Below are 17,010 nucleotides of genomic sequence, written 5' to 3' on the forward strand. Positions count from 1 at the left end.
TACAAGTAATAATCTCGATTTTACATTCCTGGCAACTGAAGAGAAAAAGGTAAGTATTTGGATCAAAATAATATTCTTGCTCAAAATGGCATGATTGCAAAAAACACATACAACATGCATATAGTGTACTAAATGTAGCCAACACAACTGTAGGTGAGTAGTAAGTGAGAGACAGTTGCAGTAAAGAAAATCAAATGCTTAAAAAAACAAAAAACGTCTGTATAGTCCGCACACGACTGCAATAAATCAGGAGCAATGATTACCTTATATGGGAGTTAATCTGAGCTTACAGGTCAGCCAGAAAGACAAATGAGCCACAGGTTCAGCAGCACCTCAGAGTCTGAAGCCTATCGGATCTATTGGATCTGTGACCAGTTTTAATGGACCTGATGAAACCCTTTATGCTGTCTATTTCTACAACAGACAGCAACCTTACCACATGAAGGTTGTGCAATCAGATTGCTGAAAATGATTAGTTGAAGCAGTATGCTATTTTTGAAGAAAGTCAAAGTCCAGCAACAAAACCAAAGTGCAAAGGAAATGTATACTTTAAACAAGCTCAAACATCTTGATACTTATCAGGAGATGCCTTTTCATTAAACCATTATCCTTATACAGAAAAGGACAAATTAGGTTTACATGTCTTACATGGAACAGACCCTGCACACATTTCAACAACAGTCCACGTTGCAGAGAATTAGAAAAGCCAGATAGAGAAGTTGTTCTGTGTGACTTAAAAAACAAACACAGTTGGATTTTTTTTGCAATAGATAAAATTTTCCTTCAGTCCACGTGAAGACACTAAGAGGAAAAGGCATGTTAATGATAGAGTAATATAACTGCTTTGTTTCTTGTAAAGAATAAAGGTTTTACATCCTTAAACAAAATGTCTCTATTAGTAGAGATCAAAGTCCGTGAAGAAACTGTGATGTAATCAAGATATTAAAGATATCTAGTAAACTGTATCGCTGTATCAACTGGACTTGGTTCAACAGAGAAGGTGTTGTGAAGAAAAAAAAAAAAAAGTTCCTGATTGTGATTACACAAGAGCTAAGAAATGCTTGAGCATATCTAAATGTATATCCCTGGAGGAGTGTGAGGCCTGGTGTTTTGCCATACTGGCATCAGTAGAGACAGACGATTGTGGTGGCAGTCGATCTTAGAAAGGGCACAAAATGATTCACCCCCTCAGTGTTGTACTAACTAGGCCAGTACGCAGCGACTGAAGGATTAGGTCATTAAAAGGGTTGATGAAGCATTAGTGCATTGATTTTAAATAACAAGAAGGTGTTCTAATGATGGATATGCCAGACAGATTTAATAAAATCATCCCAACCCAGAGTCTGACCTCTTTTGTTCCCAGCAGGGGAGGCAGCAGACTTTATACTAAGCAAGGACAACAATGATCACATGATTATCACCCCAATGCAAACAGAGAGAAAGCAGAAAGAGATTAATTTTGGATTTGAGTAAACTGAGACTCATAATACTGTTGTTATTCAAGTAATGATTGGGGTCCTTACCACATGGGGAGGCTTCTTTACAGAGCACAGGCAATGGATTCAAAGCAGACTAACTGAATGCTGGACAACCAACATAAGAGCCTACCTGTGCTTTTGTGCTGTACAACGTTACAACATGGTCACTTGTGATAGCAGACAGAAAAAAAGTGTTCATCAAATCAGATTTAGATTATTTATTCTGTGCTGCAAACAGATCTAATATTGTGGGCAATGACATGTCTTCAGAAGCAAATTCTGAGCATGTGCTGTGCAGAATACTAACTCAAACTGAGCAGAGAAAAAGCAGGCAAGGAATCATAAGTTTTGGTTTAAATACAGCTGTCAATGTCTTTATGGGACATCAGCAGGGAGTGATGTGTAGAAGAGAAGGAGTGAGACCTAATTACAGCTCTGACTCACTCACAGGAGCTAAGTAGCAGGAGGAAAAAGGCAGCAAGGACAGGAGGAGAGCAAAAGACAAGCCACGAACACTGACAGGGGACATCATAAGAGGCAAACAGCAAAAGGAAGAGAAGGCTACACAAAAAGAAAAAAGAAGGACAAAGAAAGAGAAAGAAAGACAGGAAAGCTTTGAAGAATCACACTCCTTGTGATTAGCTTATGGAAAACATCCCAAGGGCAAATAAGAAAACGAGGGCATTTGTCTTTCAGAGCTGGGGAGTTGTGTTGTATTCTGCACAATTTCCCATCATCCACAGAATCTTTATAGCAAAGTCATGTCTTTGTCATTCTACATCAATCCACTAAAAGGTTAAATTGTCTTTTCATCCCCCCACATTCTACAACCATTTTCGTCACCATTAATTGCAACATGCAACCAGCATTATATAGAGCCTTTCGAAGATCATTTCTATCCCCCTCTTTACTGCTCTTAAAATACTAGACAATCTACATCAGTGGTGGCCAACGTCGGTCCTCGAGAGCCACAATCCTGCAGGTTTTAAATGAGTCCCTGCACCGACACACCTGACTTAAACTAATGAGTCATTGTGCAGATCCTTATAGGCTGTTGGACCCAATTAATTTGAGTCAGGTGTGTTGGTGCAGGGATGCATGGAAAACCTGCAGGATTGTGGCTCTTGAGGACCGACGTTGGCCACCCCTGATCTACATGTTAAAGATGCACAAAATATGTCAGCTGCAACACAAAGGAAAAAAACAAAAACACAACATTTAGTACAATTATATAAATGTAAACCTATCTCTTTTTGATAAGTTCACAGCATATTACATACTAGGCATTGCTAAAAGAACAGACGAGATTAAAAAAAAGGTTGAAAAACATGAAAAGGCACTCCATTTTCCACTTCATAGGCAATTCATAGGTTCAAGTAAATGGCACGTTGGAGTGTTGACATATTAAACATTGCCTAGTTGGACCACCATTAGGCCAGAGTACATAGCTGTCGGAAAAATAAATGCAAACCTACAAGAACTGCTCCTGTATGTTGGCTTTGAGCAGATGCCTTGATATCACAGACACACAAAGAATAAAATGGCATCCAGTTAGGAAAAAAAAATATGAAGACAAACTTTTTTCCATTAAAGTGAAGAAATATTTGAACTTTCTACATTTTCCAGTTGAACTGTCAAAAGATGCAATCTGGTAATTTAGTTTCAAAGAAAAAAATCTTTACAGTCATCTAGCTTTAAAATGTTAAAATCTCAATGTATTATTTTTAATGTGAATTTGTTCCCAGAGTTTAATATCCTGCATAAGGAGGTTTCAAGTAACTCTTAATTTAAAAAGACCAAAGGATTGGTAAGACATTCCACCCCTCATGTTGTCTTTCAGCTGGCCTAGAACGGACTCATGAGACTCAGTCTAAACAACCATATTTGCCTAGTTAAGTCCAGAGAGTGTTTCCCCCCCCCCCAAACTGCTTCAAATATTACTGTAAACCAAACAGAAAACAGAACAGAAAATGCCATTTCTGATACTTCTGGTGTAATATACAAAAAAAAAAATGTGTTAATGAGTAAGATTAAAACAATGAGACATGAATGTACCATCTCTTTAAAGACCTGCCATTGTGTATGGTGAGTACAGCTTGCTCCACATAGATATTTTCCCAGTGTAAATAAAGGATTGTGCCACATTTTCACACTGCTTGTGCTTAAAAGAACTTTGCATACGTCAAGTGTTTACTGGCTTAAACCCGAGCAAACAAGTGTCCCCTTTTCCACCAAAGGCATTTTAAAGCAGGTTGACAAACCTAGAACAGGAACTCTTTCCAGGTCTTTCCATGTAACTACTGACATAAGGAACTTGTAGCAGTTATGGTACCCAACAAACATGTGGACGCCATGTATAAAAAAAAAGTAGAGAAAGTGTAGCATCTACTTTGACCAATTTAAGTACAATTAAAAGAATAATTTAAAAGCAGTACTTTAACATAGATGGGAAGTCAAAACAGCTGGGGTCATTGGGTCATAGAGATTGACATTCAAAATAGTTGTTTTCATCTAAATTTTTAACAATTTGCAACTACATTTAGAGGTGTTATTGGATGTTTTATTTACTCAATGAAAAAAAAAAAAGAACTGGCTATACAAACGGCTTTTTGCAGTGGAAAAAGAATGACTTCTTGTAAAACTACAGTAAAGAGGGAAGTGGTAGCCTATTGGTTACAGAGATGGGCTTGGGTCTGGAGAACTTGAGTTCAAGACCTCAGGCTGACAACTTAGCTAAAAACCACTCTGGGTGCCTGAGCAAGGCCCTTAACCTCCCAAATGCTCCCCGGGCACAGGAATCTGGCAGCCCACTGTTCCTGGCAAACAGGATTGGTTAATAGCAGAGAAAGAACTTCCCAATTGTGGGACTAATGATTATTATTATAAAATGTCGGCCGCACTATCTGCCTCGAGAGTTCACCGCGGTGTTCGTCACCATTGTTTACATCTCACCGGGTGCTAATGCTAACGAAGCGCTACAGGAGTTCCATGACACCATCAGCTCGCTGCAGACTGCGCACCCGGAGGCACTTTACGTGGTTGCGGGAGACTTTAACCACGTGAAACTGACGGACACTCTGCCCAGGTTTTACCAGCACGTCACCATTCCCACACGAGGGGACAACACTCTGGACTGTGTGTACACAAACATACGTGGTGCATACAGAGCTCTTCCTCGGCCCCATCTTGGCCTCTCTGACCACATCTCCATCCTGCTGGCGCCAGCTTACCGCCCCCTGCTGAAACGGATCAGGCCAACAAAGAAGACTGTCACTGTGTGGCCCAGTGATGCAGCCTCTGTGCTCCAGGACTGCTTCCAGTGCACAGACTGGCAGGTCTTCAGAGAGGCAGCTATGTGTGAGGGAGAGGTGGACCTGGAGGACTACACCTCCTCTGTCCTCGGCTTCATCTCCAAGTGTACTGATGATGTCACCACCACCAGGACAGTTACCTGCTATCCAAACCAGAAACCCTGGTTGAATGCTGAGGTGAGAGCTCTGCTGAAAACCAGGGATGCTGCGTTCAGGGCAGGTGAGGCATCAGCACTGAGAACGGCGAGAAAAGATCTGACGGTGGGTGTCAAGAGGGCCAAAGCCACATACGCTCAGAAGATTCAGGGTCACCTCACCTCCAACGACCCCCGGAGCATGTGGATGGGCATAAAGTGCATCACAGACTACGACACCAAGGATGCACAATGTCCAAAGGACCCCTCCCTGCCAGACGAACTAAACAGGTTTTACGCTCGCTTTGAGGACCCTGACTCCCCCCCTCCCTGCAATAGACTAACACCACCACCTGGTGACACGCCCCTCTGTGTGTCCACTGCTGATGTGAGAAAGACCCTTAAAGGAATTAACCCCCGCAAAGCTGCTGGCCCAGACAACATCCCAGGGCGTGTACTGAAAGACTGCGCACACCAGCTGGCTGAGGTGCTGACGGACATCTTCAACACCTCACTATCACTGGCATCCGTTCCCACCTGTCTAAAGACTGCAACCATTGTCCCCGTCCCAAAGTGTCCCACAGTGACAGGCCTGAATGACTACCGACCCATAGCCCTGACCCCGGTAGTCATGAAGTGCTTTGAGAGGCTGGTTATGGCCCACATCAAAGACTCCATCAACGTCACAGTGGACCCACATCAGTATGCATACAGAAAGAACCGCTCCACTGATGACGCCATCTCATCAGTGGTCCACACAACCCTCACCCACCTGGAGAGCAGAAACTCATACGCCCGCCTGCTCTTCCTGGACTTCTCCTCTGCCTTCAACACCATCATCCCACAGACACTGGTCCAGAAGCTCTCCACCCTTGGTCTGAGTAACACACTGGGGAACTGGGTCCTGGACTTTCTGACCAACAGACCTCAGACTGTCAGGATCCATAACTCCACCTCCTCCTCCATCACCCTCAGCACCGGCTCTCCTCAGGGCTGTGTGCTGAGCCCCCTCCTGTTCACTCTGCTGACATATGACTGCTCGGCGAGACATCCCAGCTGTCATATAGTGAAGTTTGCAGATGATACAGCGGTTGTGGGACGCATCAACAACAACGATGAGTCGGAATACAGAGAGGAGGTGGAACACCTGGTGCAGTGGTGCAGAGAAAACAACCTCTGCATCAATGTGAAGAAGACCAAGGAGATGGTGGTGGACTTCAGGAAGGATAAGCGCCCTACTCCTCCCCTGCACATCGGAGGAGTAGCTGTGGAGGTGGTCTCCAGCTACAGGTACCTGGGTGTGCACATAACCGAGGACCTCACCTGGAACACCAACACTTCCCAGCTGGTCAGGAAAGCACACCAGCGCCTCTACTTCCTTAGGAAGCTGCGGCGAGCCGGACTAGGGAGCGCTGTCCTGAGGAGCTTCTACCGCTGCGCGGTGGAGAGCGTCCTCTGCACCTGCATCACTGTGTGGCACGGCAACTGCACCGCCGCTGAGAGGAGGGCTCTGCAGAGGGTGGTAAAGGCTGCACAGAGGATTATGGGGAGCAGCCTTCCCACCACCTCAGACCTCTACACAGCACGATGCAGGGGGAGGGCCCTCCGCATCATGAAGGACTCCACCCATCCAGCACATGGACTTTTCCAACCCCTCCCCTCAGGCAGGCGGCTGAGATGCATAAGGAGCAAGACCACCAGGTTCAGGAACAGCTTCTTCCCCGAAGCTGTCAGACTGCTGAACTCTTGCCATGCCTTGTAGACTCCTCCCCACCCTTCCCCACCTCTGAACACCAGCCCAAACCCTGCTGCCCTGCCCCCATCCCCATCCTAAACTGAATCCACCCCCCCACTCCGACAAACAGACCTGCACTGCAAACACTTTACCCCCCCCCAGGGGAGTTCCTGTCCACATGCACATACATACTTGCACATATTTATCTAGGCTGCACATGCAAACTGGGCTCTTTAGTGTTTACTGTTATTTTTATTTTTATTTTATTTAAAATTGTGCTGTTTATATTCTATTGTATTTAGCTTATATTCTATTTATATTTAGCCTATATTTCTATTTTTTTTTTTTTTTTTTTTTTATCTTAATGTCTTATTTTATTTCACTTATTGCCCTCCTTCTTATGGCTCAAACCGGGACCTCAGTTCTAATTTCGTACCATAAACATGTAAATGTGAGCTGGTATGACAATAAAGTTCCTTGAATCCTTGAATCCTTGAATTAAAGCACAAATAACAGACACCAACTTAAAACCCTTATAGTACATACACTTCTACGATATCTCGTTGCTTAAAACATTAAAGATAAAAGTTTAAGTTCAGAAATATAATTCTAAGCTTTCTAACAAGACATTTAGCTCTTAATTAGCAAATAAAGACCTCCTAAGCAACTCCCACAGTCCAGCGAGATCCTACATGGCTGTTGGTAGTGTGAGAACAGCAAATCTCATCTGTATTACAAACTTAATGAGAAACATAACAGAGATTTCTTGATTCTTCATATTACTGTTCTTCACACTGTTGCCTCACAAACATGACCAATAAACACAGAAAAGTGCTGCTAACTTCAACTTAATGTGTTTGCTAAAGAAATGGGGGGATTAAATGCTGGGATTTGGAGTTCAGACTGCACAGCAGGTCACGTGTCTTAAGGCCGATTCATGCTTGATGCAAAAGACGGATACGCAGACAGACAGTTTTATCAGTCTCCTGCGTTGGTTACGTGTGTTATTTGGTCCGTTTCACAGAGCTTAGCTATCCGACACTTGATGCAGAAAATAGAGCAATATCTCCGGAAATTGTGGGGGCAGTGCTGAGCAGAATAGCTAGAATGCGACCAGCAAAAGAAACAAACCAGAGAAGAAGAAGAGGATCAGGAAGGAAGGAAAAAAAAGCAGAAGAAGAATGAAGATGAGCACAACAACTGTAGGAATTGCACAAGCTTTTGAAGAGAGACTATATGCCAGTGTGCATTCATGGTTCCAAACAGTGTCTGAGACTGACGTTGGCTTGTGAGAGTGAACTCTGAACTTCACACTGCCCACTAGTGGAGGAATTGACTTAACCATGGCAACGCAAGACGCATAGAAGTATGAGGACCGTGATGTATGATGTTTCAAATGGAGCAAAAATGGGTCTTTAGCTGAATTTTAATCAGATATTTTTTTCTCTTAACAGGTTTACAGTGGACAGAGAAGTAAAGTCCACATCCCCAGATCTGATATGTGTTCAGGATGTTGAGGATAGAAAAGGATGTCTCAGGAATAAGTGTGAGATGTTAAAGAAAAATTTATGATGGCGAAATATCTATTGTATTGTGAATTTTATCTCTATAAGTACAGTACGGGTCTAGCGTATGCTTGGCTATGGTAATGTAGTTTTGTAGTGTTAGGTGCAGACCGTAGAGTGACTGGAGTTTGCTTTTTGGAGACAGGAAGCTGCTGGGGGTTGGAAGACACATCAAACAGGATGTGAAAGCAGCAACACCGTGACATTACCATAAGCACACACTGATGCAAGGACGCACTAATGTTGGGACAAAGTAGACACATTTACCAAATACTAAGGCTAGTTTGACTCATGGCTCGGAAAAGTTTTGGTGAGATAAACAGGTATTTTTGGGAACACTCACTAACTGCTCTGGCATCACATGTTCAACATATCAATGTTCAACTACATCTTCTGGACAAAATGACTGCATAGTTTTGCTGTTACAGATGGTTCCCCTTGTATAAGAAAGGCACTAAAAAAAGAAAAAAGAAGCAAAGTTCTAAAAACTGCAATGACTGTAGGTTCATAGGTTGCTTTTAACAACAAGAAAAATGGGTTATTTCCAACAGTTTCGGGAAGTATCTAAAAGAAACCTTCAGCTCAAAAGCAATTTTTGGATCTTTTATGTTCAGCAGGCAGCAAGAAATATTTCTAATGACTGTTAGGCAATGAATGAATGTCTGTCACTACTAACTTCTCTCCAATCTTCCTGAGTAAATAAAAGCTGAAATAAGACACAGCCCCATCCTTTACGTGAAGTGTATGGCAAACTTGTCAGAAGACTCTTCTGTTCGCTCTCGCAGCCAACAGCAGAGCATCTTGGCATGCCGTTTGCTTCTGTGCAACTTCAGAGTCAGAGTTAGCAGAAGCGGCTTAATGAGGGTACACAACACGTATATAAACACACTGCAAGCCAGCTGCTCATTGCACATTTAAGGCGGCAGATTTAAGCTAAACTGGCTGACAAATTTGCTGGTGTAACTTTGACAGAACCTCCTAAAAAAAACAAAAAATAAAAAAAACAAACAAAAAAAACTTCATAGCAAAGCAGGGAAAACCTTGACATAATTCCGTAAAGGAAAAAAAAGAGGAAAAACCTAATAGCACCCATTATATAATATAATTTTATATAATAATAGATTAAAAATTCTACTTTGTTAGCTAATAACAGCCTTATTTTAGGACAACTCATTATCTTAATTATCCAAGTTCTGCTTGTGGTCTATTAGTGAGTTCTCATTTCATTCCTGGAATATTCTTAAATTAAAATTTTTTGTCTATGTATTGTAGCCAGTAATTAAATATATGGCAAAGTAGAATTACTGTCAATTTAAACAAAAGCTTTTAATCAGCAGACACAGGCTTGAAGAATTCAACATACTTTTAAGGACGGACTTACATGATGCTACATTGGCAGTATTCGGACAGCTGGGAATATGATCTAATTCTGTTGTAAAAGGCTGTTAATCTTTATTCATTTAAAGAGGAAATGAGAACAAGTGTAGCGTGCTCAAGGCAATGGCCAGACTGGGCTGGGTACAGCGCCTCACTGCTGCTTTGCCTCTAGATGTATTTTCTGACATAAAAAGTGGAGTTTCATACCTTTTAGCAGCCACCGTAGTCACAGGAATGGGATGTAAATAGAAAAAGAAAAAAAAGCGGCCATTATAGGACCAGTTAATATTTTTTATTCCTGATGGTTGGTGGATTTAGATGAAATTTAATCCCTTGCAGGACATTCAGGTGACATACATTTGTTCTTAAGCCAAAAGATAGCTTTGAATTTTTTGATTGACTCTCTACATATTTTACAGTCTTCCTGAAATCAAAGTTCTCATATACTGTAGAAAATAATTATAACAGTAAAACTGACATTTGGGTGACTGACTTTTCAATTATTGAACATAAAAACCAAATACATACATTAAAACGGTGATAAAGTACACGCATGCGAATAACCTGAGGCAATAACTGCAACCGAGACAAAAGCCAAACTAAAAAAAATATATTTTAGAAAGGCTGAAAATACAGTAAAAACTAGAGTAAAAAAGATCTTTTATGCAACACAAGAACTTCCTCTTTTTTTGTATATGCATGATGGGAAATCACATTGTGAAACTAAACTAGCCTGCATTATGCAAATTTGTCAGGGGCCCATACTTTGCACATTTATACAAAAAAAAAAAAAATATTTTGGATAGATGCTCGTACTCCTGTGCTATCAAATACACCTACTGCCGGGGCTGAATATTTTAACACCAGAACAAATCTGATGTCATGTTAAGATTCAGATTGTTTTAGCAGTTAAAGGGCTCAAAACTGCCTATAAAATAAAACAGGAAGGTTCTTTCACTAACTCTGTCTGCTTTTTTCTGATAAGTACACACATCTAAAATTAAACGGATATACTGCAAATATCGAGTTAAATGTTAACAGAAGCTGAATTTCCAAGAGCTAAGCTAAATGAGGGGTTTGACTTTCCATTCTACCCAACCAACAGCAAATAAGTCATGCAGTAGTTGAATCTGATTAGTAAATATCTGCAGTCACTGTTCCACATGGCTCTCCTTTTATGTGATAAATACCCTTGACTTCTTGTGACACAGGTACATTGTCCAAGGGAGTGGAAGGTTGAATGACAATGAGCTGATCTCAAAGAAAAATTTCCATCACCGAGACATGGACAATAAGGTTTCCTTCTTTGAATAAATGCTATGTTTAAAAACCAAATCAGACATTATTAATACACCCGTTAAAGGGAAATATCAAAAATAAAATGCAAAAAACAAGCTTCCTTCCCTTTTTTAACAATACATCCATGCTGAAGAGCTGCAGCAGCGTTTCAGTGGAAAGCAGCTAAAGTTTGATGAATAATGCCATGAAATAAACATCCTACATTTTAACCACACAATATCTGTTGTCTGTATGTTGTCAGCATCTACGTCTGTCCCACAGAATAAATAAGAAAAAGGCCATTAAGATTTAAACGAATGATATATATTTTTTTTTTCAAGTGTAGCTTGTTCACATCTCTACCAGCTGCCATGCAGTCAACGGTACAACCTGAACAGAGCTGTCACACCGACCGTAGCACCTGCCGTGCAAAGCAAGAGGTTGTGTTCTAATTAACCCCCATCGTATATCCAATCTGATAATACACAAAAATATCATAGAAAGTTTTGGGTCTGGGTTTACCATTAAACCCCAATTTAATCTCAATTATCTAAAAGCTTCTATATCAAAACAGTCTTCAATCCAAATTGTGAGTAAAAATTCTCATGACACATTTACAATAACTGTCATCTAACAACAAACTAAATTCTTTATTTTGTGAATCAGACATTATGGCAAGATTTATCTACATGTTACAATGACTGAAAAGGTTAACAGAGGATTTCATGTCCCTAAAGCAACCTTTTTATCCCCACAGTGGCAGAGAGAAAATGCTTTTTATGTAATCATCTAACACGGGCAAGATGGCTTTGTGGCTGTGTGACGTTAAGCCAGAGATGGAGCGGTCTAATACCTGAGTTTTACCACTGCAACTTTCAGTGAGGAACTCAAAACTGCAACTAACCTGCTGAATCCCATTTATGACTGTTTAGACCTAAAGTAGCCCATAAGATGACTAGAGTATTAAATCATACTAGCTATTTATAGTAAATGCATAATATCTTAATAATAAATAAGTGATGTTGTAAAGTTGCGAAAATGACTTAAAAATAATCAATAGTTGAGTTGGCAACAGTAATGAGGGATAATGTCATATCAGACAGCTAAGGGCAAAGTTTTTCTGCAACACTGGCATTGTAATTTAAATATCTGCATTACATTTAGATTTACAATATTACTAGCAAAAAACTTATCATCACACTATAAACATAAGTGTGTGATAACCCTGACATGGTAAACAGCTGAATAACTGGCAATGCAAAGCTAGAAGTCCAAAGCAAAAATCTGAAACAGTCTCACAGATCTTCACTGTGTACAGCCAAGATGAAGGTTCCACATAGCCACACTGCTACTACCTCTGAGTGATACTGAAAATAGGGTGAGGTTAATGATGCTACAAACACGCAAAGCCTTAACACAGGGCTTCTCTCTCATGAGAGGGACCCTTTGTGCAGGGAGCAGAGCTATTTAGTATTAGTATCAGGAGATAGCACTTGGGATAGTTGCAAAGGACCCACAACGAACAGCCAACTAAAGAAAAAGTTGTGTTTTCTTCTGGATTTGTAGTATGCTTGTATACCATCAACCAAAACAAAAAGCAAATGAGCATGTGCTGTAAATGGGCAGTTCTAGCACTGATGTGTTGTATACGATTATAAGCTGAGGTCAAAGTTTAGTGTCACTGATGTTTTAACAACGATTATATAACCAACCAATCCAACTGGTCTAAAAAGCCCAACGCAGAGAGAGATAAATGCGTGACACCCCAGTGATGTAGTGTTTCCTACTGCTTTCTTCACACCACAGCAAATGAGATGTGGATGGTCATCAATGGCTGAAACACTTAAGTTCTAACAGAAAACATTAAATCTTTGAAAGTTTTTATATGAACTCGGAACAAAAGAAGACTTGTGTGTCATCATCTATGTCTTGCTACCAGAATGAGCTACAACAACATTTGAGTTTGAGAAACTTGAAAAGCAAACGGCCACAAGCTGTGACTCAAACCCAGGCCAGATGTATCAAGCAGGTTCAGCCTCTGTACACGGAGCAATTGCTCAACCAGCTTCACCAGTTTGAGACGCTCTTTGCTCTGTTTCTTGTTTATAATTTTAAATTATGCTTCTTATTTTCTGATGTTTCACTTGTACTATACAAATAAACTTGCCCTGCCTTTGAACCAAAAAGCTCTTACTCTCAGCAAAGTTTCCTGAATACATAAAACTTTAAGGCACATTTCACTTTTTTTAAATAGATTTCTATAAATTACTGATGTGTAGTCAGGGTTAGCTACTGTATACACTATGCTAATCTGCATGTTTCAGTGACTAACAGGAGCATGTTCCATCCTGTTTTTCATAGGTAACATGTAGTAAAAAACTGTTAATGCTTCTGTATTAGCAATATGTTTCCCAACAACAGTCAACCCACCCTAAAAGGCTAAACCTAAGGAGACCTGACAGCACAAATTCTTTTGAAGATCACTTTATTACAAGTTAGTGTTATTTACCGAAAGTATTCGATAAGTTTAGACTACATTACCCACACACCTCGTCTTAAATGATGTAATTCAAGTTAAATTTGAAGCATTTCTAAAGAGGTTCTTGGACACAACTGCAACTCTGATTAAAATCCATCCCCTTTCTATCAAAAACAGCTGTCTGCTGAGATGGGAGGGAAAGTATGCAAATGTAGCAGAAGTCCTACTCAGCTTAGTATTTGGCTCAGGGTATACTAAGCTGAATTTTTCTCTCCCTTAGGATCCCCCCTGCTGAGATAAGAAGTCTTTTCAAGGCTGTCTGGTAAAATCTCTTTTTGGCCTAAAACGGCAGTCATTTCCTTAGAAAAGTTCACAATGTTTAACATGACACTGAAAATTATTCTAAAATCTGTTATAACTGTTAAGTACAAATTATCTTCTTATATTCCTGAATAATTTTACATCTACTTGTATATCAACACAAAGCAAGAGAGTGCTACAGACAAAACAGAATGTCAGTTTATGCTAAAATCACACCAAGCTGAGTCACTTTTTACATCATAAATAAAGATACTAGTCCCTTTTAATAACGTCTTAAGAGGAGTGTTTTAGAGAACCATCTTCACTGTAAACTAAAGTAAGTTATGCTTTGTCAGCTTTAAACTAAAACAAAGAAAATAGATCTTAAATTCATGCATGGTCAAAAGAAGAGGGTGGTGTATGAGCATTTAGCCATGCACATCTTCTTAGAACATCAGAAACTATACAAAATAATCTAATATTTGCACTCTGACCTTCACCACACTAACCAGGGAGGATTATACAGATTGTGCTTAAATCCAAGGTGAGTCCCTGTTCAGGAAAATTAAAGTATAGATGTTGAGATATGAGTATCTAGGCATCGTAGCTGGAGAATATTAAGGAAAAAAAATCCTTTTAGGCACCAAGATGGCATAAAGCTTTAAACAAGCTAATCATGCCTGAGGAACTGGACAAGCCCAGGGTTTCAGACTGAGCTCTTTAAATAGTTCATAGTGGAAAACTCTGTACTTATGCCTTTTTAATCACCACTGTGCCTTCCTTGGAACATCAGCACTGTATGTTTATATAATAATCTATCATGTGATGGGAAACGGCACCTTGGCCTACAATGTATTAATTAAGTTCAACATTTAATTATTACAAAAGCTATCAAGAGACAGATTTGTATTTTGTATTTTAAGCAATCGCTCAAAATAAATTTTCTCTTATGAATGTGGTCTGACAGGTTAATGAAAAGGATAACTTTAATGTGTCGACAGAGTTGTCACTTACCTTGAGGATTTCTCCACGCTTGAAACTAAGCTCGTCATCAGCAGTAGCTTTAAAATCGTATTTGGCAATGGCCTCCATGGTCCTAGTGGTGTGTTAGAAAACGGTTTGCCTGCTGCGTTTCTTTTTTCTTTTTAATGGCCAAATTAAAACTAAAAATGCTGACACTTGTCCAGGCTTCCGTGGTTAAATGCTTTTTTTTCTCCAAGTCTCTCCTCCGGTCGTTGACCCGTTGCTTTAGGGCTCAGACCTCACATAAAGGTCACAGCACAGTACCTGCAAACAAACAACCATCAGACTAATGTTTTGAGCTGCAGTTGTATGGGGGACAACAATCTGAAAGACATTTTTTTTTAAATAATAAAATTAGATTAACATAATCCACCAAGATCAAGAACAAACCCTGCATTTTAAGTGCCATGCTGACAAATTCACTTGTATACACATATTTACAATTATTTCTCTACACAGAAAGTGCTGTTCTGTCAGCAAACATAATGATAAAACAAAAACACTTTGCTTTCTTAATCAAAAACATATCAGACAGTATCTAAATAGTTACTTTCAAGGAGAAATATGTATGAAAAGGGTCTCAGACCTTAATGTTCGTTTTTGTTGCCGCTCTCAGCTACAGCTAGAGAATAAAAGGATCCTGATACAAGGTTTACTTCTTTAACAACCACCTACGGGGCTGACCAGTGATAAATCCGCTGTTGCTGTTGACACTGATACTGTGGCTAAACTCCAAGTTTACTGAGTTAAATAGATAAAGGTACGTTATCCAATTAAGTTGTTTTCTAATACGATGTGGTACAGCTCTGATGAGCTCACACTAACACAAGTCAGTACCTTATAAGACCATTAAAGCTGACAGCCAGCCAGATGACTAAAGAATAACTAAAGCTTGGTGATTCAGGAAGTACACGTTGATTTTATTAATTTATAAGAAAAAATGATAAATAAAACACCTTTTATATCGTCACCGTTTAACATGTGAAATATAAACATTAAACCAGATTATGACACCTCTCTGAAGGCAAGCAAGTATATCTGACGATCACAACACAATGAGTCATGAGATGTTGTTGGGAGTAACACCTGTAAACAACTCAACAGATGTGTATTGAAATGTTACTGGAGACAAAGAAACGGGAGCATCAGTGGTAGCATTAAATATTAAGTAATGAAAAAGAGAAGATGAGGTCCGAGGGGAGACAGAATGCAATAACCCTTTATGATATTCTTATTATTGTTTTCCATAAACGTAAATGTCCAACTTAAACATCCCACCCGAGCAAGTTTAAACACCAATGCTTGATTATACAGTTTCCAGTCGACTTTTAACAGATCGATTCCGTACCAGCGAACAGACTGCGCCCACTCTTCTAGAACATTAGAGTTAGCAAGCCGGCTAACGGTCGGGCAACAACAACTGCGATGCGGTCTGATTATTAAACTTCTCCCTGCATAAAATCATGACATCCAAATCAACGACACTACTAAAAACATTAGCGACAGCTTTAATAGTGAACACGAGATTATATCAACACTCGGGGCCTGCTGGATAGGTTCACGTTGGCAAATGTGAAAAAGGAAGAAAACACCTTTTTTTCATAGCGCAAGCTGTTGTTGCTAGCTTAGAGGCACAGTTAGCCAGCTAACATTTGTGAACTTGACTAACCGTCGTGATAGAGTATCTAATATACAACTTTTGTGTAAAGAAAAAAGAAACAAATATAACTTACCACTCACAATATTCCTTTTCGAGGCTGCCACCGTAATAAACAAAACGCTATCGTGTAATTATGCTCTCACTGCTTCCTCTAGAGAGGTAACCAACGATATATGTGTAGCGTCGCTTCCACCCCGTCCTAGGAGCCCAAAGCTAGCTAGTAGCAGAAGGTTTTCGACGTTTATTTCCGCTTCCTTTCCCCTGAGCTGGTAGGCTTTGCATGCTGTTGGTGAGTGGAGCTCCTCCCTGTCACTTTGCTCCCTTGACGTGCCAAATCAACCATTTAAGAGATACTTTCACCTACAATAATATTACTATCAATATTAAATGAACTTCGTTATGTGGTAATGTATAAGAAGTGCTGGGGTAACGCAACCAGATTGTTTAGATAATTAGCCTCTACACAGTTATGCCAATAATAACGTTAACAAGAAAAGCCCAAATACATTACCTTTTTAAGACTGATTTAATTATAATTAAATAAGAAAACCACATATATTTTGACACACTTAGTATATTTAGAGTGGAAGTGACTTCTAATTTGTTTGTATAATCTGATTAGGCTAACTATAATACATAAAAAGTTTTTTATTTTCAGATTTTTTTAGTA

The 17,010-nt window shown here is 39.8% G+C and overlaps 1 protein-coding gene across 1 annotated transcript in view; it reads right to left on the bottom strand.

Moving 5' to 3' along the window:
• The window catches only part of grb2b (growth factor receptor-bound protein 2b), a 34,910-nt gene extending 18,330 nt beyond the window's left edge, over positions 1–16,580 (bottom strand). Inside the window, exons 1-2 of the mRNA XM_041969649.1 lie at positions 16,414–16,580; positions 14,672–14,944 (exon numbers count right to left, since the gene is read on the bottom strand). Of these exons, the coding sequence (XP_041825583.1) occupies positions 14,672–14,749 (78 nt within the window). The 5' untranslated portion in view covers positions 14,750–14,944; positions 16,414–16,580. The remainder of the gene's footprint in view (positions 1–14,671; positions 14,945–16,413) is intronic.
• Between the last annotated feature and the right edge of the window lie 430 nt (positions 16,581–17,010).

This window comes from Melanotaenia boesemani, chromosome 2 (assembly GCF_017639745.1).
Source record: "Melanotaenia boesemani isolate fMelBoe1 chromosome 2, fMelBoe1.pri, whole genome shotgun sequence".
NCBI lineage: Eukaryota > Metazoa > Chordata > Actinopteri > Atheriniformes > Melanotaeniidae > Melanotaenia > Melanotaenia boesemani.